The 26,093-nt window shown below is 47.3% G+C and overlaps 1 protein-coding gene across 1 annotated transcript in view; it reads left to right on the top strand.

The window, feature by feature from the left end:
* Positions 1-819: 819 nt before the first annotated feature.
* Positions 820-26,093, top strand: part of gmnc (geminin coiled-coil domain containing) — a gene marked incomplete at both ends in the record, with an annotated part of 45,718 nt that continues 20,444 nt past the window's right edge. Inside the window, one exon of the mRNA XM_084462065.1 lies at positions 820-849. Within this exon, the coding sequence (XP_084318191.1) occupies positions 820-849 (30 nt within the window). The remainder of the gene's footprint in view (positions 850-26,093) is intronic.

Raw genomic sequence — 26,093 nt, 5'->3', positions numbered from 1 at the left:
CAGCACTATGATATGTCCTCCTTGTGTTCCTCCATCTGGGAGATTTCCCATGGAAGCATCACTGAAAACAACAAGCTTTAAAGAGTCCTTCTTTCCTAAGTTCTGAAACTTCAGGGTGACATGTTCTGATTTCAGTTTTCTTACTACCTTATCGCTTCATGCATGGTTTGTATAGCATGTTTTAGATTGGCTGCAAGGATGCATGTATCAAACATGATATCTGGCCTACTCTGTCTAGCCACCCATAAGAGTTGTCCTATCTTTGATCTTAGGTCGTTAGTCTCACACTCTGTGAGAAGAGCATCACGCTGCAAAGCTCTTGATGGGTCTATGAGAATGGACTGAAGATTCTTTATGTAGATCTCTTGTTGTACGAGCACTTCTCCATCTAGTGTGGTGAGCTCCATTCCCACGTAGCGAAAGTTGTCCTGTTCCTCACGTCCCACTTGGAAAACTGTTTTGAGGTGGGGGATGATTGTAGTGACAAATGCGTGCGAGCCACCCCAGATGAAATCATCCACATGACAGGCAAGGACACCAGTCACATTACACTCTTCATCAAGCCAGTAGAAGACAGCAGGATCCACTTGTGACATAGTGGCCCCTGTGTTCAGCATAGTTGCTTTGACTCTGTTGTACCAGTAAAGCGAGGCATCAGTGAGTCCATAGACACATTTTCTTAGCTTCCACAGTGTTCCCTCACCTTTAGCCTCAGGAGGAGGGCGAATGTGGATGTCCCGAGACAGGTCCATTCCTTGAAGAAAAGCTGACTTGATATCCATAGAGTTCAATGTCCATGTTTTCTGACATATAACTGACATGAGTAGTCTGAGGGACTCAGATGAGCATGTAGGTGAGTCCTTCTGTAGATCTTTTGAGTTTAATTCTTCAAAACCCCTAGCCACAAGACGCGCTTTGGGTATTATACCATCAGGGGTTTCTTTTAGTGTACACACCCATCTAGTTGACACCTGCCTTTGACCCACATCTTTTACCTCCTCAAACCCCCCATTCTCCTTCCAGCTACTGATCTCATCTTGTTTAGCCTAGCCTTGTTTTGATAGTTCATCAAATGATACACCGTCTGTTACTAATACATAATTTTGCTGCATATCAGAACATAGTTCTACACTATCCACTGGGTGTCACGGCACCGCCGCGTCAGCCTCGTCCACCTCCTCGGCCCCCTGACCCCGGCCCGAGCCCCGGTTCTGACGCTGGTCCCCAGCCTGTCCCCCAGCCTGACCCTGTCTCTCCAGTGCCGGACTCCGTTTCCCCCAGCACCTCCCAGAGCCTGCAGCGGGAACTGCGGGCACGTCTGCGGTCACAAGCCAGACACGCCCCCGATCCACACCTGCCGTGCGTCACCTTGATTGCCTCTCCTCCACACCTCAACGCACCTGGTCCTGATCAACCAATCGCCAGCAGGATAAGAAGCCGGTCCACACAGCCCTCTGTGCCAGATCGTTGACCAACCCAGTGGGTAACACGACTCCAGCTAAATCCCTACTCCTTACTCGAGCCTGTCTCACCGTTCTTTGTTTTCATTTATCCTAGTTAACCTGCCTGACCCACGCCTGCCTGAGGACCACGAACCTGCCTGACCCACGCCTGTCTGACTACCACGCTCCTGCCTGACCCACGCCTGCCTGAGTACCACGCTCCTGCCTGACCCACGCCTGTCTGAGTACCACGCTCCTGCCCGACCCACGCCTGTCTGACTACCACGTCCCTGCCTGACCCCCCGCTTGCCTCTCCGACCTGATCCTGCCTGGCCAGACCAATAAACACGCCTCCGGGCTTCACCTCCAAGCTGTTTTGAGTCTGCTTTTGGGTCCTCCTCCGCTAGCCCTAACAGAACGATCTGGCCTCAAATGGACCCAGCGGACGCCCTTCGCCAAGCCATCACCAGCCAGGGCCTCATCGTTGGACAACATGCGAATGCTCTCCGTGAGACCCGAGCCGCCGTGGAACAGCTTGGTACGGGGATGCAGACACTCTCTGAGCAGACCGCCCAGACAGAGCGCAACCTGCAGTCCATCGCCCAGACCCTAGCAACCCTCAGTGAGCAGGTGGGCCGGTTAGTCGTTCTCCCAGCCCCGGAAGACAACCCCGTTGCTGGCCTTGCCCCTGCCGCTGAACGTGATGCCCCAGGGGTATTACACCGGCGGGAGCCAAACCTCTCTAACCCCAAGCCCTATGACGGCGACGTAGTGCAGTGCTCCACATTTCTCATGCAGTGTGATTTTATTTTTACTCACCAGCCCAGCATGTACTCCCAGGATTCTGAGAAGATCGCGTTTGTGTCCAGCCATCTCACCGGCCAGCCGCTTGGCTGGTTCGAGGCTACATGGAGGGCCAAGGCTTCCTGTCTGAATTCCTACAGCGCGTTCCGCTCCGAGTTCAGAAAGGTGTTTGACCATCCACTCCTGGGCCACGATTCCGCCTCTCGCCTTATGCGCATTCAGCAGGGAAGCCATAGTGTTGCCGAGTACTCTATCGAGTTCAGAATACTAGCAGCGGATAGTGGATGGAATGACACGGCGCTACAGTCAGCCTTTCAAGCGGGTCTGTCTGAGTCTCTTAAAGACGAGTTGGCACTCAGAGATGAGCCGGCTTCTCTCGATCTCCTGATTTCCCTTGCTGTCAAGATAGAAACCCGCCTTCGAGAGCGCAGGAAAGAGAGGAATCTCCGTGCTCCTACTCCCGCAGTTCGGGTCGCTAGTCAGCGCTTTCCCAGTCTACCGCCTCGAACTTCCCCGGGTCCTAACAATGAAACGGTCCCCTTTCAGCCGGCCTCGATATACCCTGCCTCAGACGAACCCATGCAGCTAGGCGGAGCACGCCTAACCGAGGCGGAACGCGCCCGTAGGGTAAATGAGCGCCTCTGTTTTTACTGCGGCCAGCCCGGACACAGCCGCGTGTCCTGCCCCGTTCGGCCAAAAGCCCAAGCTCGCCAGTGAAAGTGGGATCGCTGGTGAGCGGTGCTTCGTCTCCCACACCCCCTCCCAGGCAGTCTAGGACCGCCGGAGCCGGTTTCAATGTGATGTCCTCCGCCGATGCCCTGGGGCGCATGCACCTCGAGGCCACTATTATTGTTAATCGGCAGTCCTTCACTGTACCCGCTCTGGTTGATTCCGGGGCCGACGACTGCTTTATCAACTCTCAGTTGGTCCGTCAAGCTGGCATCACCACCATACCCCGTGACACCCCCATTGACGTCCATGACCTGAGTGGCGGGCTCTTAGCCAACGTTTCCCATGTCACCGAGCCTCTTGATGTGGTTCTGTCAGGTAACCACCATGAGTCCATGTCCCTCCTAGTCATCTCCTCGTCTCTAAGCCCCATTGTTCTGGGTCAGCCCTGGCTGAGACGTCACAACCCACACATTGACTGGATCACTAATAAGGTGAGTGGCTGGAGCCCCTACTGCCATAACACCTGTCTCACGTCGGCCCTGCCGCCTGCTGGGGGCGCCATCGCCCCATTTGGACCCCCAGACCTGTCCATAGTCCCTCCCGAGTACCATGACATTGGGGAGGTGTTCAGTAAGCAGCGGGCCCTTACTCTGCCACCCCACCGCCCTTATGATTGCTCCATTGAACTCCTCCCTGGAGCCCCCTTGCCATCTGGGAGTTTGTTCAACCTGTCCAGGCCTGAACGGGAAGCGATGGAGACCTACATCCGTGACTCCCTGGCATCAGGCATCATCAAGCCCTCGTCCTCTCCGGTAGGTGCTGGATTCTTTTTTGTGGCCAAGAAGGACAGCACCTTGCGACCCTGCATCGACTACCGGGCCCTAAATAGCATAACAGTGAGGAACAAGTACTCTCTGCCCCTCCTCGCCTCTGCCTTTGAACCCCTCCAGGGAGCTACCATATTCTCCAAACTCGATCTTAGAAACGCGTATCACCTGGTCCGTATCAGAGAGGGAGATGAATGGAAAACAGCGTTCAACACCCCGCTCGGACACTTCGAGTACCGTGTCATGCCATTTGGACTTACCAACGCCCCTGCAGTATTCCAGGCCCTGATAAATGACGTCCTCCGGGACTTCCTCCACCGCTGTGTTTTTGTCTACCTAGACGACATCCTAATTTTTTCTCGCTCCCATGAGGAGCACATCGCACATGTCAGACAGGTTCTCCAGAGGCTTCTGGAGAATAAGCTGTTTGTGAAAGCGGAGAAGTGTGAATTCCACGTCACCTCTGTGCAGTTCCTGGGCTTCATCATCGGCAGTGGCCAGGTGCAGGCTACCCCCGAGAAGATCAGGGCGGTGGTGAGCTGGCCTGTCCCCAAGAACCGTAAGGACCTCCAGAGGTTCCTAGGATTTGCCAATTTCTACAGGCGCTTCATCCGCAACTACAGCCGGGTGGCCGCTCCCATGACCGCGCTCACCTCCAAGAACGTCCCCTTCTCGTGGACCCCCGAGGCGGGGGCGGCCTTCGATGAGCTGAAGAGGCTCTTCACGTCTGCTCCGGTCCTCACCCAGCCTGATCCCTCTCTCCAGTTTATTGTGGAGGTCGACGCGTCGGACAGTGGAGTGGGGGCAGTGCTGTCCCAGCGATCACCCACTGATGGTAAAGTCCACCCCTGTGCGTTCTTCTCCCGCCGGCTGGAGCCCGCGGAGCGTAACTACGACGTGGGCAATAAGGAACTGCTTGCTGTCCAGCTAGCCCTTGAGGAGTGGAGGCACTGGTTGGAGGGAGCTGAGGTGCCTTTCATTGTGTGGACTGACCACAAGAATCTGACCTACATCGAGAATGCCAAGAGACTGAACCTGCGGCAAGCCAGGTGGGCTCTGTTTTTTGGTCGTTTCAATTTTACCATCACCTATCGTCCAGGATCCCGCAATGTCAAGCCTGACGCCCTGTCTCGCCAGTATGCTCCCCCCAACCAGGACACTGACGAACCAGACACCATCCTTCCTCCCTCATGTGTGGTGGCCGCTGTAACTTGGGAGATCGAAGGACTGGTGAAGGAGGCCCAGAGGACCCAGCCTGACCCAGGTAACGGCCCTGTTAACTGCCTGTTTGTCCCTGACCATGTCCGTCCCCAGGTCCTCCAGTGGGTTCATGCCTCCCAGTTTGCCTGCCATCCGGGGTCCAGCCGCACTCTAGCCCTTCTCAGGAGACGGTTCTGGTGGCCCTCCATGGCCCAGGACACCAGGGAGTACGTCCGGGCCTGCACGGTGTGTGCACGGAGCAAGGCCTCGCACCAACCCGCCTCCGGTCTGCTGCGCCCCCTGCCGGTCCCTGGTCGCCCGTGGAGCCACATAGGTCTGGACTTCGTGACTGGACTGCCCCCTTCCCAGGGTAACACCACCATACTGACTATTGTGGACCGTTTTTCCAAGTCCGTCCATTTTGTGCCTCTGCCCAAGCTCCCCTCTGCGTCTGAGACTGTTGACCTTCTGGTGACCCACGTGGTCCGGCTCCATGGCATCCCTGCGGACATCGTTTCTGACCGAGGTCCACAGTTCACTTCCCAGGTGTGGAGGGAGTTTTGTCGGGCCATCGGGGCTTCGGTGAGTCTGTCCTCGGGTTACCATCCCCAGACCAATGGGCAAGCCGAGCGAGCCAACCAATACCTGGGGAAAGCCCTGCGCTGTGTCACTGGTCGTAACCCCGCTACCTGGAGCCGATACCTTCCCTGGGTGGAGTATGCCCATAACTCCCTTCCTAGCTCTTCCACTGGCTTGTCTCCGTTTGAATGCTCCCTGGGATATCTACCACCTCTATTCCCTGAGCAGGAGGAGGAGCTCGCCGTGCCCTCAGTCCAGGTCCATCTCCGCCGCTGCCACAAGGTGTGGAGGGATGCCCGAGCCGCGCTTGTTCGTTCCACCCGTCGGAGCCAGCACCAGGCAGACCGCCATCGGACCCCGGCCCCTGTCTACCAGCCCGGCCAGGCGGTCTGGCTCTCCTCCAAGGACATCCCCCTGCGGGCCTCGTCACATAAGCTCACACCCCGCTACATTGGTCCTTACAAGATAGACAGTGTGGTTAACCCTTCTGCTGTCAGACTGCAGCTGCCCCCGTCCATGAGGATACATCCCACGTTCCATGTCTCCCGTGTTAAGCCTGCTCCTGTCAGCCCTCTGTGCCCGCCAGGCGACACCCCGCCACCTGTCCGGATCATCGACGACCAGCCGGCCTGGACTGTCCGACGGCTCCTGGGGGCCTGTCGGCGGGGTCGGGGGTTGCACTACCTTGTGGACTGGGAGGGCTATGGGCCCGAGGAGCGGTGCTGGGTGCCCCGTAGGTTCATCCTGGACCCCTCTCTTATCCGGGATTTCCACCGTGACCATCCTGGCCAGCCCGGTCGGTCGCCAGGTGGCGCCCGTAGAGGGGGGGGTCCTGTCACGGCACCGCCGCGTCAGCCTCGTCCACCTCCTCGGCCCCCTGACCCCGGCTCGAGCCCCGGTTCTGACGCTGGTCCCCAGCCTGTCCCCCAGCCTGACCCTGTCTCTCCAGTGCCGGACTCCGTTTCCCCCAGCACCTCCCAGAGCCTGCAGCGGGAACTGCGGGCACGTCTGCGGTCACAAGCCAGACACGCCCCCGATCCACACCTGCCGTGCGTCACCTTGATTGCCTCTCCTCCACACCTCAACGCACCTGGTCCTGATCAACCAATCGCCAGCAGGATAAGAAGCCGGTCCACACAGCCCTCTGTGCCAGATCGTTGACCAACCCAGTGGGTAACACGACTCCAGCTAAATCCCTACTCCTTACTCGAGCCTGTCTCACCGTTCTTTGTTTTCATTTATCCTAGTTAACCTGCCTGACCCACGCCTGCCTGAGGACCACGAACCTGCCTGACCCACGCCTGTCTGACTACCACGCTCCAGCCTGACCCACGCCTGCCTGAGTACCACGCTCCTGCCTGACCCACGCCTGTCTGAGTACCACGCTCCTGCCCGACCCACGTCTGTCTGACTACCACGTCCCTGCCTGACCCCCCGCTTGCCTCTCCGACCTGATCCTGCCTGGCCAGACCAATAAACACGCCTCCGGGCTTCACCTCCAAGCCGTTTTGAGTCTGCTTTTGGGTCCTCCTCCGCTAGCCCTAACACTGGGTTAACCTGAAGGTTGTCTACCTTACCAAGATCAGCTGACCCCAAAGTACCGGCGATGTCAGAAGGATCTAAGTACTGTAGGTTGTACCAGTTTCTGTTATTCCCTGTAGCCTTTCTTGCTCGTCCCATTACTTTAGCTGTGTGAGAAGCACCTGTTACATAATCCACAAAGCTGATTGTCTGACCTGTTTTCAGCCCTAGGGAGGCTCCTACCCTTATGCCTGTCTGGTGATTATCCTTATGATTGATACCCTGAGAGTTATCTATATCATGGTCTGCTATACCCCCAGCCTCACCGTCATTGTTCATGTCACCACCTATATCACCATTAGTAACATGCATATTCCCAATGTCATTGTTCATATCAACATACATATCATCATCAGTAACAGGTACATTCATATCACTATCAGTAACAGATACATTCATATTGCCCTCAGTGTCATTTTCCCCAGGTTGCTCTAGACCCTCACTAGCATCTACTTTCCCCTGATCCACCTTCCGCAGCCTAGAATGATGAACCCTGACATAGGTCCCACCATGGCGTACAAAGATCACCACCCCATCTTGCCCTATCACAACTCCAGGGCCTTTCCATTCAACACAGCCTGTCCTTTTGTAGAACACTTTGTCCCCAGTTTCATACTTCTCATCTGTTGGACGAAGCTGCTTTCGAAGAGCTCTTCTGATTCTCTCTGAGCATTCTGCCTCTGTGAAAGCTTTCCTTGCTGCGTGTAATGCTGTTATGTGCTGTCCCACCCATGCGCTCATGGTAGTTCCCTCCAAAGCAGGTGGCTGATCGACTAACACAGAGGGAAGGTTTGGGTTCTGTCCAAACACCAGCTGATGTGGACTAAAGCCATGCACGTTCTGCATTGTGTTCTTCGCCATGAGTGCCCAATCCAGAGCCGTTCTCCAGTCAAGTCCTTTTTTCAAGTTTTACCTTCAGTATCACCTCTGTAAGTGTTTGGTTGTGGCGTTCCAGCAAGCCATTGCTCCATGGACTGTAGCCAGCCGTCGTTTTGATCTCGATATTGAAGTTCTCTGCCATGTCTCTTATTTCCTCATTGTTGAACTCTCCGCCATTGTCACTGAAGAGACGCTCTGGTGGACCATGGACACTGATCCAGGAATGTACGAAGGATTTCACTATCACACTTGGTTTCTTTGTGGTCACAATGCTACCCGCACTAAAGCAAGTAAAGTGGTCGATGATGTGTAGATACCACACATTAGGTTCTAGCTAATGTAGATCTACTGCCACAGTCTCATTGTATCTGGAGGCCATGGGAAGACCAACAGCAGGCTTGGGCTTAGCCTTGCTGTACTTAAGACATATCTCACATTTTCCTACTATTTCCTCTGGAATAGCAGTGCACTCATCATCTGTATTTCCAGCATTTGTCAGGAGCTTCTTTAGTTTATCAACGGATGCATGTTCAAATTGCTTGTGAAGTTTAAGTAAAGCTTTGTGTTTTTGTTCCTTTGTCATATTCTCTGTGATGGCCAGAACCACATTCTCATATGTATCACTTGGGGACTCTTTATCCAGTATGTTTAGACAGTAGTGTCCTGATGAAGTCAACTCCAGAGCTATTGGTTGCCGAAACATTATCGCTGTTTCGTTCTCCAAGTTCAACACAGCTCCTGCTCTCTTTAGCCACATTTTACTTAGCAGTAAAGGGATGTCAGATGGGACTACTTCTGTTTCAATACAACATTTTGTTTCTCCTATCTTGGCTGGTATTTTTACCTTTTTTGTAGAATTTACAACTCGCCCATCCCCAAACTTGAAAGGCTTGTTACTCTGTGTGTTAACTACTTTTTTTTACTTGGCTCTCATTTAGTCCCCCTACATAGTTATCCAGCCATTTTTCACCACATACAGTCCTCGTGCATGCCGTATCAATGACAGCCGATCCCAGTGCCTCAACCATGAATATTTCCGCATCCGATTCCTTAGAAAACAGTGTTATATTACACTCATCAGGTTCTCCCGTGCATTCATTTTGGTCTGTCATCTTTACAAGTTCTTTCTTATGTGGGCAATCTTTCACCCAGTGGAATGTGCTTTGACAAATTCCACACTTCGTTCGTCTTTCATACTTACTCAAGTGGATTTGTGCCTGCGAGTGGTCCTCTAGCTTGCCCACCTTGGGCTTGTGGCTGCTCTCTTCTTTGATCTGTGTAGTATGCTGCATCCTGATTCACTTTAATGACTCCCGCCTTTTGCTCATGCTTGTCTCCAAATATGCGTTTTAGTGCTGACTTCATATCAACAAAAGTATGCCTACCACATGCAGTCAATGCCAGTTGCTTGTCTTTCACGTCGATACCTGCTGTATCCAGTAGTTTAAATGCTAAAACAGCATCGGGTAGAACCATATCGAATTTACGCATCCTGTTATATTTCTGTTCAAAATCAACAATATAGTCCACCATCGAGACGGCATTCTCCCGCGATATCCGATCGAACTCAGAATAGGCTTCGTATGCCCTGTCCTTCTCTTCTCTCAAAAACACATTGTCAAGTTCCCGAATCAAAGTGGTAATTCCATCATCCTTATTTAGATCATCCGCAGGTATTCCTTAAGCAATATCCCTCGCCCTACCCTTCAACCATAGGGCTACAGCCAACGCTTGTTTCTTCTTGCACAAGTCCGTCACCAGTCTCCATATTTCCACTTCATTTTTCCAACTCTCAAAAGACTTCTTCTCATCAAACTCAGGAGGCAGTCTGTAGTTATTACCATAAGAGGCAGCCATCCTCTGCTACCATTGTTAGTTCCAAATAAGACAACTGTACTTAGTAAACTCAGTTTATTTATGCTCTCAGCAGCATCATGGCCACAGCCAACAGAACACCTAAAACCCCCAACACCCGCGCACAGCGCGCCTTCCGCATTCCTCCAGTTTACCGTAAAGACTGCATTAGAAGAAACTCACAAAACTGTATTAGGGCTATCGTATTAACTGTACTATAAGCACCCACCAAAGTTAACTTAACAATCACCACCTCCAACACCACCAACACTATTACGACCACCAACACCTCTAACACCAGGACCACCAACACTATCATCACCAACACCACCACCTCCAGGGCCCTGTACTATTCACACACAGCTTTTCAGCCCCCCTGAAGAGAGTCTGGTGAAGCAAGGGTACACATGGGCACAGCTCTGATGCTGCTTACAGCCAGTAATATCAGTGCCGTCCCACAACAAATCCCAGCCCATGTTGACCAATCCTGCACCCCACAACCCCGTCCCCGTCATTGGAGAGGATCAATGACGTTGATCATGCAGCAGCACATAGTCCTAGCTATCTGTTGACCATGCAGCTGCACATTGTCCTACTGTAGCTGTCTGTCGATCATGCAGCTGCACATTGTCCTAGCTGTCTGTTGACCATGCAGCTGCACATTGTCCTACTGTAGCTGTCTGTCGATCATGCAGTTGCACATTGTCCTAGCTGTCTGTCGATCATGCAGCTGCACATTGTCCTAGCTGTCTGTTGATCATGCAGCTGCACATTGTCCTAGCCGTCTGTCGATCATGCAGCAGCACATAGTCCTAGCTATCTGTTGACCATGCAGCTGCACATTGTCCTAGCTGTCTGTTGATCATGCAGCTGCACATTGTCCTAGCTGTCTTATGAAAGAACTCTCAGGACCTGGAGTCGTCTCACCATTTTGTTAGCAGCATCCTCAATGCTTTTTCCACAATGCCAACAATGTGGTGCAAGTATGGAAAAAAATTGAATAAAGACTGGGAGAAGGAAAAGCAACTCAAAGGGTGGATATCTGCAGTGGGCCGCGCCCCCGCAGGGTCACAGACTACAACTACTTTTACCTATTAGCTTTAACCAAACTTATCAGCGCTTAAGTCCTGTTTATGGCACTATATGTCCATTTGCTAAATAAAGGTTTATATATTGAGAATGGGCCCTGGTTTTGTGGCCCGTTTTCAAATGTATTCTTTCAGACATACAGTACATGCGGGCATTTTCCCTAGACAACGACCCATCGACTTTTAATGAGCAAGTAGCGTGTGACGTCATTATATGCAAATGTATTATTTATTATTGGGCTTGTTTTGGAAGCTGCGGTTGTGATTTGTCTTGCGAGAGCTGGAAACACTGGGTCAGTCTGTGGGGTGCTCTACTGAATGTAATAGTAAACTCCACTCAGGAAATATCTACACTTTACTATGCTATGTTTCGATTGCATTTTTCACCATATATATAGGCATGGTTTGACCATCATTAGGAAAGACAAAGTTCATGAACTGGCAAGCCATCTCTCCACTTTACAGTATGATCTAGAGTGTTGCCTTAAAGCCTTTAGTTGAATTAATGGTGCATTCGTTTGTGGTTGGAGCTGGCAAGTCGCAAGTGGCAAAATACCTACCTCCGACCTGTGCATTCGAGCTATAGCGAATGATATGATGATGATATGATATGATATTGACGTCAGCCGGCAACTGGGGGCTGAGAAACATATTTGAATTTGCGACGAGGAAGTGTGAGTTCATGCGGCGTTTTATTTAATAATTCCTAGTAGCAAGTCGCAATTTGCCACCTCCCAGTTATAAACGAACGCACCATTAATATTGCCTTTCTGGGTGTCATGACTTCCTAGGATAATGACAGAATAAAAGATGAATAATCACATATGATAATGCTTATTATTAATATGTCTGTTATTTTGTTATGACTACTGGTACTGTCTACAGTCAGAGGGAGTACAAATTCACAGGCCTGAAGAGGAGATGTGCTGATCAGGCCTCATACCAGCCAGGGTCAGAAATGTAGAGTTTCCCATTTCAACCAAGACAAAACAATCTTTCAGTGAGTGTATAACTGTAGTTTAATATATAATAAGTACTATGATCCTGTCTTTTGACAGCCTGAGAAGTCTGATAGTGTGCCTGAAATGTTTCCCACTATCCAATGCACACATATATTATAAACTACTAAAATTATATAGTTGTAGAACTGTGAAGACCTTGCGAAAAATGTTCACCTCCTTTCCAATGGACTCCCAGCTCCTGAAAAACCTGAGAGGACAGCAGCCTGCATCTGGGCTGACTACACTCCAGGGACAGGTAGCTGCTAGGGACAGTTTACACTCCAGGGACTGGTAGTTACTAGGGACACTTTACACTCCAGGGACAGGTAGCTGCTAGGGACAGTTTACACTCCAGGGACAGGTAGTTACTAGGGACAGTTTACACTCCAGGGACAGGTAGCTGCTAGGGACAGTTTACACTCCAGGGACAGGTAGTTACTAGGGACAGTTTACACTCCAGGGACAGGTAGCTGCTAGGGACAGTTTACACTCCAGGGACAGGTAGTTACTAGGGACAGTTTACACTCCAGGGACAGGTAGTTACTAGGGACAGTTTACACTCTAGGGACAGGTAGCTGCTAGGGACAGTTTACACTCCAGGGACAGGTAGCTACTAGGGACAGTTTACATTCCAGGGACAGGTAGCTGCTAGGGACAGTTTACACTCCAGGGACAGGTAGCTATTAGGGACAGTTTACACTCCAGGGACAGGTAGCTACTAGGGACAGTTTACAATTGACGGCAACAAACACAATTGGCAACACATACTTTGAGTGTTATGAAGTATCGCATGGTTTAGATCAATCAACAATGTTCAGTTAGCAACACTGCTGTTTTATTTTGCAGTGGCAAGGCAATGGGCCCTGTTGTTAATTATGGTTTACTTCTCATTGCCATGTCTATGTGTGATATTGTGTGTGTGTATAGTGATATTTATTATGTGTTATTATTCTCTCTTCTGCTGTACAACCAATTGCCCCTCGGGGGACAGATAATGTTCTACTTTACTTGACTGTTCCCTAGTTTGAGCTTGAATAAGGATATTCTGAGAGAGGAAGTCATTGACTACCAGGTGACAGGTAGCAAGCAGCTCCCCTAAAACAGAATAGAAGAGTCATGCCCACCTCCCTTGTTCTCTGTGAAGCGCATTGTGTTGCCTCTGGGTATGAAATGCGCTATACAAATAAAGCTTTGATTGATTGATTGATTGATTGATTAATTGATTGATTGATTGATTGATTGATTGATTGATTGATTGATTGATGAAGGCTTTATTATGCATTCCACACAGTTATAAATGCTTTATTATGCATTCCATACAGCAAGGCCTGTTCTAAAAGGGTATTTAGTGTGATGCGAAAGATTGTTACAGAAAATTGAATGGCATTGGACAACAGTACTGTTTGTGCTTTACTGTCATGTAAATCGACCACACTGGTCAAGTAGACAAATACACTCCTTCTCAGAAGATGTTATCTTATTTACAAATCCCAATGTTGACATGTATGTCCTCTAGCAGGTCTGACAGGACTGAATCCACAGAAATTACACAGCGTGAATGAGAGCTTTGAAGATTTGAGGTTTATAAATCTACGAGGTAGGATAGTGATGGGTGGCTGAGGTATTTGAGGAGGGTGGTGGAATGATAATGCCTGGACCCAGTCCTAGCAGAGTGGCTATGGCGTGACACAGAGCCATCAGTGACGCATGTCTGCCAGCCTCAGATGTCACCTCAGATGGTGACAATTTGCATTGTAAAAGAGGATGGCGGGACACCAGGCCCTGCAGGCAGCTTTTATTGACCAGAGCGCAGGTCAGCAGAGTCCAAACAATGAGCCGTAAACACCAGGACTGACAGCCCTTCATTTATAGGCTCAGTAAAACAGGCCTCAGCTCTGATTGTTTTCTTAATGCTCAGGGTGTTCTCCCCACCCCCGTAGGCCGCTGAGCTGCAGGGCGTGACGAACTAGAGTGTGTACTCCATCAGAACAGGTATCACACACACTCACACACACCCCATATCTACAGGTGCCTTTCTTAATCTGAGCTCCAGATCATAACTTCATAACTTTATCACACAGCACATGTTGCCGCAGTTTGCATTAGGTTTATCTATTTGCCCTTTCTGTGTTGATTCATGGACATTGACCCTAATTTCAGTCAAACATAATTCATTACTTGAGAACTTGAAGATGCCAATTCTGACACTCATAGGCCTTGTCCTAGTGTCTAACTACTAAAGGATTCCATATCTTGGTTGAAGGCAGAGACGAGGTTCATATCTGTCTCATCTTGCCATCTACACACGTCCCAAGGTCCAGTAGATGGGGAATGTTCAGAACCACAATGGGCTTCAGGCTAAGATTTCCTCTGGACCACAGACTCCATTCCTCACTCCATCCCACTTGGTTTATCATCACCGGACATGAGAGAGGCACAGTTTCCCACATATAGATACAAAACAGCCTTTCTCTCTCTCTTTCTCTCTCAATAGCCGGATAAATCCGCTTAACAACTAAATCTCATTCTCATTTCTGAAAGAATACAAACACTTCTCTAAGATGTCGTCGACTGACTTCTGATGCTGGCCTCTTATGTTTTGTCTGGACTTATTAACTCTATTCTTTGGCAGTGCCATATTAATGAGAACCATGGTGAGTGAGTGCCAGGATTACTACCCTAAGACTAGATCAGTGGTGTCAAGTAATTTACAGGTACAGTTTGCATTACATCTTTCTACCAGCAGATGGGGCAATTTGTAACAAAAAGAAAAGGAAGAAAGGTAAGCTTTATTAAAGCAGGGAGTCCCATTAAGACGGGGATCTATTTTGGAAAAAGGTCCCTGGTCAGTCCTTTGAATTACCGTAATGCCACAATTTCTCAAACTTGAGAGAATTCTGAAGATTGTCCACAGGAACTGTGCAAAATAACAATAATAAGAATATAGCTGCAAGCAGCAATGTGGGGGCCAAGCAGGACATGCGACCAGCGCATAAAAGACAACAAGCGAAACACGTCATAGGAGTCTATTCAAATCGCTACCGCAGTTTTGAAAATCGGGCGTACGGTTCAGAATATACGCACTTCCAACTTTGACAGGTTGGTGGCGCTAGAGACTTTGAGGTGTCGACATAGACTTGGTGACAGGGGTCTCGGGACCGTCCACGATGAGTGTGCCTAATGTGGTTATGATACATCAAAACCTTACTGAGATTTGACCACACTTCCTGTTTGGCGGCTTGGACACCAAATTCGATTGGCTGTAGCGAGCGAACACCTTCGACAATCGAAAATCCCTCTAGGAGTTTTGTGGACATTAGTCTAAAGAATGTGTACAGCCAGTTTTATGCAGATTGGTGAAAATCCTTAGGAGAAGATACATTTTAAGTGTTTTACACAAAATACAAAATGGCGGGAAATCCAATTGGTGGAAAATGACATCATAGGATGCGATGAACTCGGCATGAGCGAGGGATTCCAACGGTACCTCATTTTTCAAAATCGGTTACACAGGTCAAAAGTTGTGTGCATTAACGCACTTCCAACTTTGACATGGTGGTGGCGCTAGAAGGTTTGAGCTGTCGCAATGCCACTTGCTGCCAGAGGTCATGGGACTGTCCCCGATGAGTGTGCCAAATGTGGCTTTAATACATTAACAATTTTCGGAGATATGACCACACTTCCTGTTTGGCGGCTTGGACACCAAATTTGATTGGCTGTAGCGGGCGAACCCTTTCGAAAATTGAAAATCCCTGAACATCCTATGTGGACATTGGTCTAGAGAATGTGCCTACCGAGTTTCGTGCAGATTGGTCAAAATTCCTAGGAGAAGATACATTTGAAGTGTTTTTCAAAAAATTCAAGATGGCGGAAAATCTATATAACCGGAAGTTATGGGTCCTTGAGGCAAATTTGTTCATCATGAGGAGAGACATATGTGTGCAAAGTGTCATGTCTGTAGGTCAAACGGGGCCTGAGATATGCCTGTTCAAAGTTCGCAACTTCAGTCGGCTGCTATAGCGCCCCCTATTGGCTTATCGATCTGGGTCGTGCTCCATGGACTCAGCACATCATCCTCTACCATCATGCAAATTTTGGTAAAAAGTTACCACTCCGTTCTATAGGCTGCCATTGACTCCCATGGCGGAAAAAAGAATAATAATAATAATAAATATACCTGCAAGCAGGAATGTGGGGGCCAAGCAGTTTAACTGCAAGCAGACAAGGAATCAGCTAGACTGACGTGGTGACATGTTTGACAAGGGTCAAGGATGGGCCCGAGATTTTCGGAAGTCAGACATATGGTTGAACGGGATTCGATCTCTGTACCTGCTGCTTGCAAGGCCGACACGCTAACCACTGTGCTACGCAGGCTGTTGCGAAGGTGAACCACCCTAGTCCACAAGGCATGTGAGCCTTCCCTAACCCCGTGTGTCTGAGTCCTGAGCACTTAATTAATATCACCTGGTAGGGTTGCTTCCTCTCGGTAGAGTGAGAGGGGGGGGTGTCGTTGTTTAAATTGGCACACAGCGAAAAGTATACATAGCATAGCTCAACTATTTACTTCTTCAGAATCCAGACAATCACGCGAACATTTCCATGTATAAAATGTCCTTCGGTCTTCAGACGTGTAGGAGAGGTGAAGAGTTAGAAACAGTTAGAGATTCTAGAGCGAAGAGAGATTTTCTAGAGCGTGGCTCCATTGATTTCAATGGAGGGGGGGGAGTCATTATTCGAACTGTCACAGAGTGAAAAATATACATCGAAGAGCTTAGCTTTTTTGATTTTATTAATCCCAAGAGTCGTGTGAACGTTTTGATATGTAAAATGTGTATGAGCTGTGAGAATTGGAAGAGGGATGGCAGTTTAGAAAATGTGTGACTTTTTCCAAAATGCGCCTTTCACCACTCTGAAACTGGTGAAATTGTGCAGAAGACAAAAAGTGTTCCTTTCATTCTGCAATCAAACAAATGAAGTAATAATGAAACCACGGGGTGTTTTGAACTCAGCATGAGCCAGGGAATCCATTGCTACCATAATTTTGAAGATTGGACATACAGCTCAAAAGTTACTGGCATAAACGCAACTCCAACTTTGACACGCTGGTGGCGCTAGAGTGCACAAGATGTCAACATGAGGCTTGGTGACAGATGTCATGGGTATGTCCCGAATGAGTGTGCAAAATGTGGTTTTGATAGATTAAAACATTACTGAGATATGACCCCAGTTCCTGTTTTGCAGCTTTTCTGCCAATTTTGATTGGCTGTCACGAGCGAACGCAATGGATAATCAAAAATCCCTGTACAATCTTTGTAGACATTGGTGTATAGATGACATCCACCGATTTCTTTGCAAATTGGTGAAAGTTCCTAGGAGGAGATACATTTTAAGGGTTTTGCACATCATTCAAAATGGCGGAGAAGCCAAGATGGCCACAATGACGTCATAGAGTGCGTTGAATCCGGCTTGAGCCAAGGAATTGAAGGACACCTGAAGTTTTAAAATTGGACTTGCTGAAGAAAAGCTGCATGCATAAATGCACCTCCAACTTTGACACGTTGGTGGCGCTAGAGAGGGTGAGGTGTGGACATGAGACTTGGTGAGGAGGGTCAGGGCACTGTCCCAAATGAGTGTGCCAATTTTCATAACTTTCTACCATAAGCTTATATGGGCTGCCATAGACTACAATGGCAGAGGAATAATAATAATAATAATAAATTAAAGCTGCAAGCAGCGTTGTGGGGGCCAAGCGGGACGCACGACCAGCGCATCAAAGACAACAAGCAAAAAATGTCAAAAGTCAGACATGGTTGAACAGGATTCGATCTCTGTACCTGCTGCTTGCAAGGCCGACACGCTAACCACTGTGCCACACAGGATGTTGCAAAAGTGAACCACCCTAGTCCACAAGGCATGTGAGCCTTCCCTAACCCCGTGAGTCTGAGTCCTGAGCACTTAATTAATATCACCTGGCAGGGTTGCTTCCTCTCGGTAGAGTGAGAGGGGGGGGTGTCGTTGTTTAAATTGTCACACAGCGAAAAGTATACATAGCATAGCTCAACTATTTACTTCTTCAGAATCCAGACAATCACGCGAACATTTCCATGTATAAAATGTCCTTCGGTCTTCAGAAGTGTAGGAGAGGTGAAGAGTTAGAAACAGTTAGAGATTCTAGAGCGAAGAGAGATTTTCTAGAGCGTGGCTCCATTGATTTCAATGGAGGGGGGGAGTCATTATTCGAACTGTCCCAGAGTGAAAAATATACATCGAAGAGCTTAGCTTTTTTGATTTTATGAATCCCAAGAGTCGTGTGAACGTTTTGATATATAAAATGTGTATGAGCTGTGAGAATTAGAAGAGGGATGGCAGTTTAGAAAATGTGTGACTTTTTCCAAAAACCTCTGAAACTGGTGAAATTGTGCAGAGGACAAAAAGTGTTTCTTTCATTCTGCAATCAAACAAATGAAGTAATAATGAAACCATGGGGTGTTTTGAACTCGGCATGAGCCAGGGAATCCATTGCTACCATCATTTTGAAGATTGGACATACAGTTCAAAAGTTACTGGCATAAACGCAACTCCAACTTTGACACGCTGGTGGCGCTAGAGTGCACGAGATGTCAACGTAAGGCTTGGGGACAGATGTCATGGGTGTGTCCCGGATGAGTGTGCCAAATGTGGTTTTGATAGATTAAAACATTACTGAGATATGACCCCAGTTCCTGTTTTGCAGCTTTTCGGCCAATTTTGATTGGCTGTCACGAGGGAACGCAATGGACAATCAAAAATCCCTGTAAGACTTTTGTGGACATCGGTCTATAGATTGTGCATACTGCGTTTGGTGCAGATTGGTGAAAAAACCTAGGAGGAGATACATTTTGAGTGTTTTACACTAAATCCAATATGGCGGGAAATCCAATATGGTGGAAAATGATGTCATAGGGTACGTTGAACTTGGCTTGAGCGAAGGAATCCAACGCTGCCTCGTTTTTGAAAATCAGGCTTACAGGTCAAAAGTTGCATGCACAAATGCACCTCCAACTTTGACAGGTTGGTGGCGCTAGAGCGTTCAAGCTGTGGACATGGGTCTTGGTGAGAAGACTTTGGGGACTGTCATGAATGAGTGTGCCAATTTTCCCAACTTTTTACCATACGGTTCTATGGGCTGCCATAGACTCCAATGGCAGAAGAATAATAATAAATAATAATAATAATAAGAAAAGGTACAAGAACAATGGGTGCCAGCGCTTAGCGCTTCGCTGCTTGGCCCCCAATAATAATAATAATAATAATACCATCAATAACAATAGGGGCTTCGCACTTTGTGCTTGGCCCCTAATTAGGATAAGGTGGTGTTGTATTCGGCCTGAGGAAATCTTTCTTATGACTTTCCCTGTTATTACAGTAATAAAATGCTGACACAGTACAAGATACCATACTAGAAATGCCAACACATTCATAAAAAAGTCCCCTGTACAGACCGAGCTACTGTAAGGTATTTAATTTAAGGTCTTCAAAAGTGATTGTACAAATTTAACTTTGTTTCTGAAAGAGTAATAGAATGCATGTACACTGTAGGCTGACTATTTATCCCTCAGAGTATTTCTCTCTCTTTCTTCCATGTCACCCCTTCAGGCTTGGCCCTTATCCAGCCTGATGTCTTCGGGCATAACAGGGTTTGGATGCAGGCACTCCACACCTCCCTCTCCCCACTTGCTCCTTTATTTGGTTTGGAACCCACATCACAGCACCAGCGACCCCAGCGCTGCTCTATGCTGCTCTGTGTTTTAATGAGTTCAGGGGTGTTGTTTTTTGGGGATGACTAGGGGGTGTTGTGGTGGGGTACTGTTTTGGCCATTGAGGCTTGGGGGCACTATTGCTTAGTAAAAGCTGTGGCCAGTGCCAAGGGCCCCCTCAAAGTGTGAACTTTGCAGGGATTAGTAGCTCTGATTGGACAACTCTTGTCTGGTCCGAGCGCATGCTGGGACCCTGGCACCACTCCGTCCCCAAGAACCCCACCCCATCTCCCCCAAGTCCCTTGGACAGGGTTATGACCAAATCTCTCTACTGATTTATGTGTAGCCAATAGTCTATACTTAAAGGCTGTCAACAAGAATATGCTGTACAGACACATACTCCCTCACTCCTACTCACATACTCACCACTCCCACTCCTACTCACATACTCCCTCACTCCTACTCACATACTCACCACTCCCACTCCTAACCAAGACAGTTATAAATGTAGATCAGTCTGTCAGAGGTAATGCTACACACACTGGCTCCTACTCACATACTCACATACTCACCACTCCCACTCACATACTCCCTCACTCCTACTCACATACTCCCTCACTCCTACTCACCACTCCCATTCCTACTCACATACTCCCTCACTCCTACTCACCACTCCCACTCCTATTCACATACTCCCTCACTCCTACTCACATACTCACCACTCCCACTCCTACTCACATACTCCCTCACTCCTACTCACATACTCACCACTCCCTCACTCCTACTCACATACTCCCTCACTCCTACTCATATACTCACCACTCCCACTCCTAACCAAGACAGTTATAAATGTAGATCAGTCTGCCAGAGGTAATGCTACACACACTGGCTCCTGCGCTATAGAGCAAGCGGCACAGCTGCACCCACTATTCAAGTGAAGGTGCAAACGTGTGCTTTTAAACCCTCTCTTTTCATCACCACTTTGCCTTTTTGTTGTGGTTATTTTGTTGTTGTTTTTATAACTTTTGAGCTAGTTTGGGGGAAAGATAGTTATCTGTCAATATAGGTTAAAATTACATTTGTAGCATCCCTGGAAAAGACGCATCAGACGCTAATTCATTTTACTAACTTTCCGCAGCTCATTGTGGGTATTTTCCAGGTTGATGTTGGCTGAGCAAGGCAAAATGAAAAGAGTAAGACGCAGGCAAACAACCATTCATTTTCAAAAACTGCCCAGCAAAAAGATTTAAAAAGCTGAAGAACAAAAACAGGTAACGTTAGCTTGCTGGACTGATGTCAAATCTTAAAAGACGGTCTGGACGCTCACTAGATAACATTAGCTAGCTAAACACTAAAAATTGTTAGCTTACTGTAGCTAGCTTGCACACGGTTTAGCTAGCTCGCTTGCATTGTTAGCTAAGGTTATAACGTCAGGTCTGGGCCCCGTACTACGAAGCTCGTTCAACATATCCAGGATAACTTTTCGCTAGCTCGCTCGAGTAAACCGCAATCACAGATAAACTGTACTATGACGGTGGCTATCAACTCGTTAAGTCGACCCAGCTGGTCCAATCTAGCTATGAGCGCGTTCACGGTAAAAGGGGAGATATTTGCTCGAAATGACCAATCGCACAATAGTATCCAGCTGCAGCCGTGCAGACGCCGAAATAGGACCCGGGAAATAGGACCACACCGCAGGTTTTCTGGGAATTAGAGTCCACTACAGCCTATATGTATTGCTAGTTGTCATATATGTAATCATCCAGATTTGTGACAAAAGATTACAAATTAGACTAAAAATTACCTCAGTGATTTTAGCTAGTAGCTAGCTAGTTAGCTAAGCGTTGTAAAGTTACTCGAAGCTCAAGACTACTTTTCATTTATTGACATAGCTAATCAATGATGTAACACTTTCAATTGTTATATACCCCAATCATTTTAAGGACAGGCATTTCAGGACAAATCTGGCTGGAATAAGACTTTGTCTTTATTATTTCCGGCGCGTGCATTATGCCGCCCCTCTAACGTTATTTGCAATTTAGAATACCAGCAATAACGCACAGCATAAGGCAACAACAGTAACCACACACAGTCTAGTCTATTGCAACCAGCGTTTTAACGACATGCAATAAGCGAGATTAGACTACAATAGGGTTAGAATTATTATTGTTTATTGCAAGCAGTCTTGTTGTTAATGTTTGGACTGAACTGGGCTTTAGAATAGCAGGCTACGTATTATTGCAAATATAGGCCTAATGTCTAATTTTCATATAATAACAATCAAATGTAGGCTATTAGGGTAGTTGTATAATAATACTGATGTTGTGTGTTATAGCCTACTGTGTGGTGCTGACGATTTAGTTAACACTGCAACCATCTGTCTGTCGAGTGCACATCTGTCTTTATGTGTGTGCATCTGTCTGTGTCCACCTGTCTGTAGGTGTACATCTGTATGTCTGTATGTGTACATCTGTCTGTCTGTATGTGTAGGGTGGATTCAGGTAATGTGGGACAGTTTTTGGTAGATGCTCCGTTAGACTTTTGAAACAAATATTAACTTACCCCAATGATGCTTCAATAAATCATTTTAGGCCTTATAAACATGTTTGAGCTGGAATTAAATTGGAATACAAATTACACACCTTCAAACCTACCATGACCCCCTCTTTCACTTAGGCAGCATGTTCAGATAATGTGGGCCAGTTTGTTTGATAATGTGGGCCAGTCATTTTTAGATTAAAACAGGTTTATTTTCACTGAATATTAACATGAACATTAACAATGAACATTTTTATTAGATAAATATTAATCATGTAATTCAATGTTTAGGCACTATAGGCCTTTAGGTATAAAAAATATCATGTGTCGTTAAAAATATCATGTGTAGTTAAAAAAAAATCGTTTAAATCATGGAGGTCTATGTCAATCACTCTTGTCAATGTTCCTGCAGTAGACTATTTGTCATTCAGCCTATATTTTTAGGAAACACTCCCTGCAAATAAAACCACCTTCATCAAGGAGTCCGTTTTCCTCCGCACAGGACTGGTGATACCACAGCTCGCACATGACACATTTGACTCAGTCCTCTACTTTTGTGGGGTACTCTTTATCCCCATAGGTCTCCTGGCAGCCATTGCATTTTGTTTGGTCTTGACTGACGCCCACGTTTCCTTTTTTGTTTGTTTGGACCACCTTTTCCTCTAGCTAACCATAGCTCTACCCTTTAACCTTTGTACTACAACGATCATTTTATTTAGCTAGCTAGGGGGTAGGAATAAGGTTAGGGTAATGGTGGATTAGACTTTAGGTTTAGGTTAGGATTTAACTTTAGCCTATAGATAAATAAATAAAAGATAACTAAATAAAGCATAACATGCTGGCCCACTTTACCTGAACAATGCTGGCCCACAATATCTAGCATGTTCAGGTAATGTGGGCCAGTGACATAAATCATTATTTTCATAAAAATGAAAGATTATTGAACACTTTTTTTCCTGTATTTCAACCAGTGGTTAGACTACTTCATTATAAGCCAGTAGTACAACTTGTTACCAAATTTCTATTCCATTAACAGCCTTAACATTGAGAAATAGAATGGCATATGCCACTGAACTTACCAAGTGTGTTCACTGTATAGACCCCCTGTGAGGACAGACCACGCCCACTCTGATTTGGTGTTGGGATGTTGATTTTAACCATAATAAATGACGACACTGCATAAATGGCCCACTTTACCTGATGGCCCACTTTACCTGAACTCACCCTACATATATGTCTTTCTGTATGTGTGCACCTGTCTGTGTACATCTGTCTGTATGTGTCTGTCTGTATGTGTTTATCTGTCTCTGTCTGTCTTTGTGTGTTTGTCTGTGTGCATCTGTCTCTGTCTTTCTGTCTGTGTCCATCTGTCTGTATGTGTGCATCTGTCTGTCTGTGTCCGTCTGTCTGTCTGTCTGTATGTGTGCATCTGTCTGTCTGTGTACATCTCTGTCTGTCTGTATGTGTGCATTTGTCTGTCTGTCTGTGTCCATCTGTCTGTCTGTCTGTGTACATCTGTCTGTATGTGTGCATCTTTCTGTTCTGTCTGTCTGTTGGTCTGTGTCCATCTGTCTGTCTGTATGTGTGCATCTGCCTGTCTGTCTGTGTCCATCTGTCTGTATGTGTGCATCTGTCTGTATGTGTGCGTCTGTCTGTCTGTCTGTGTGTGTGTGCATCTGTCTGTCTTTATGTGTGCGTGAGTGGGTCTGTCTGTCTGTCTGTCTGTCTGTCTGTCTGTCTGTCTATCTATGTGTGCATCTGTCTGTCTGTGTGCATCTTTCTGTCTGTCAGAGTGACTGGGAGGCCCTGGTCTGGAGATATGTCTGTCTGTTTGTCTATTTGTCTGTCTGTGTGTCTGTCTGTGTCTGTCTATTTGTGTGTGTGTGTGTGTGTGTGTGTGTGTGTATGTGTGTGTGTGTGTGTGTGTGTGTGTGTGTGTGTGTGTGTGTGTGTGTGTGTGTGTGTGTGTGTGTGTCAGTGAGTGGGACGCCCTGGAGATTGTGGAGCACAAGTGGGCACAGGAGAACGTGGAGGACTAGCTGATGTCTCGGGACCTCAACTTCAGCGGAATCTTCTGCCACTTGACACTCAAATTGACACCTTCATTATTATTATTAAAATGCTCAATGTTAATATACAATGATTGTGTTTGTGTGTGTGCAGGGATGGGGCTACACCGGGGCTACGCGGGGCTATAGCCCCGTCACAAATCTGCTATGCCCCGGTTAAGCCCCCTCAAACATTTTGGTATATATATATATATACATATATATTTTTTTTTAAGTTCATAATCAGCCATTCTCTCTTCATAATCAGGTCCCATGGTTGTGTGCTTGTGCTACAGGTACCCTGCGATTTACATGCGCGTGGTGGGGTCTGGTCTTGTTACTATGCCTACGAGCCTAACAGCTCGCCTCGCCAGACGAGTCGAGCTGTTGTGAGTGTGCTCGTACGTTAGCCAGTCGTTCATAATGGATCGTTGAATATTGGCAATCAGTCAGCTGAAAACCCCGCTCTGATGTTTTCGCTGTATGTATTATTAGGTCTAGATCGAATAAATATCACACGTTCGAGCAAATTATTCAAGTTAACACTATGCACATTTGCAGCCCTGACTTTCGCATGGTGTGTGGCATTTGTGGCTGTCAAAATGAGTAAAGGGTGTATACTTGGTATTACTATCACATAAAGCAAACGCACGCGCCTCACCTTCTCCAAGTCGAAGGGCCTGAGGAGGAAGGATCAACTCATCATGGCTCACGAGGAACAGGCGAAAGGGCCACAAACAACCAAACTAATGTGAATAGCCCCGCGGCTGAAAAGATCTGTGCAACTAACTCTACTCTAACTAACTGGCAAAAACACTGCCAGTGTTTTGCCAGTTTCAGCGGAAGCATTGCCATCTTCTGTCCTTTGAGCTTCTTGACCTTTGAGCATCCAAGAACAGAGCATTTTCCATGCTAAGATATTATGCTAGCAGGCGGGACCTGCAAATATTGTCAGCCTTCATAGCCAGGTAAACAAACGCAGGTGATTGGAGGTATTCAGATGGAGGCGGGATTACTATAATAGGTCCTCGACTGTGACGTAATTTGACACTGGAGATTTGAATGGCTTGTTGAGACTGACTTTTTGGGGGGTTTTCATTTCGGTTGACCACAACAAAATGACTGGGTTGTTTCACTTCATACTTTGTATGTTAGTAGGCCCATCAGAGACTCAAATGTGTATGCAAAACAATGAAAAAGTTAGTTCTGCAAACGTGGAACCCTTTAAAGGACAATGCTCGTTTTTGACAACCTGGACCTTATTTACGACATATTATAAGACGTTTGACTCACCGAGATCACTTTGGTGTAGTTCGGAGGCATGTAGAAGATCCAGTGCGAGCCAGTATATCCATGTAATGGCGGTGGTGGGGGCACCGAGAATGCAGTTTCTAAAAATCTATTTACTGCCGCGAAACGGTTGTTTTCATCAATCTGTCTTTATGAATCGCTAGTTGTTCTTACATAGAGCGTAGGCCTGTTGTGGTTGTTCACATTCCTCTGTAATATGATCTTTAGAAACGTCTTTCGAAACGAAATAGCTTCCCCACTTGCTCCAGCACGCATGCGCACAGCGCGCAATCGTTGCTCCAGCACGCTGTGCGCATGCGTGCTGGAGCCCGCTGCTCTTTCGTGTTCATAGATTCTGTTCTTATTTTCCACGTGAGAACAATGGTGAATGCCAGTTTTCTTGGAAACGGTGTAAGTGGAGGGTAAAAAGAAATGTTTCTTAAGAAATTATTAAAGGATAAGTACACTGAATTTAATGTTTAGCCCTATTCCTGGCTTCCCTGGCATGTATTTGACTAGTACAGGTTAAAATATTTCTGTTTTGTGCAGTACAG

This window comes from Borostomias antarcticus (assembly GCF_949987555.1).
Source record: "Borostomias antarcticus genome assembly, chromosome: 1".
Classification (NCBI taxonomy): Eukaryota; Metazoa; Chordata; class Actinopteri; order Stomiiformes; family Stomiidae; genus Borostomias; species Borostomias antarcticus.
Note: the sequence above shows the minus strand (reverse complement) of the source record. Positions and strands in the feature narration are given on the sequence as shown.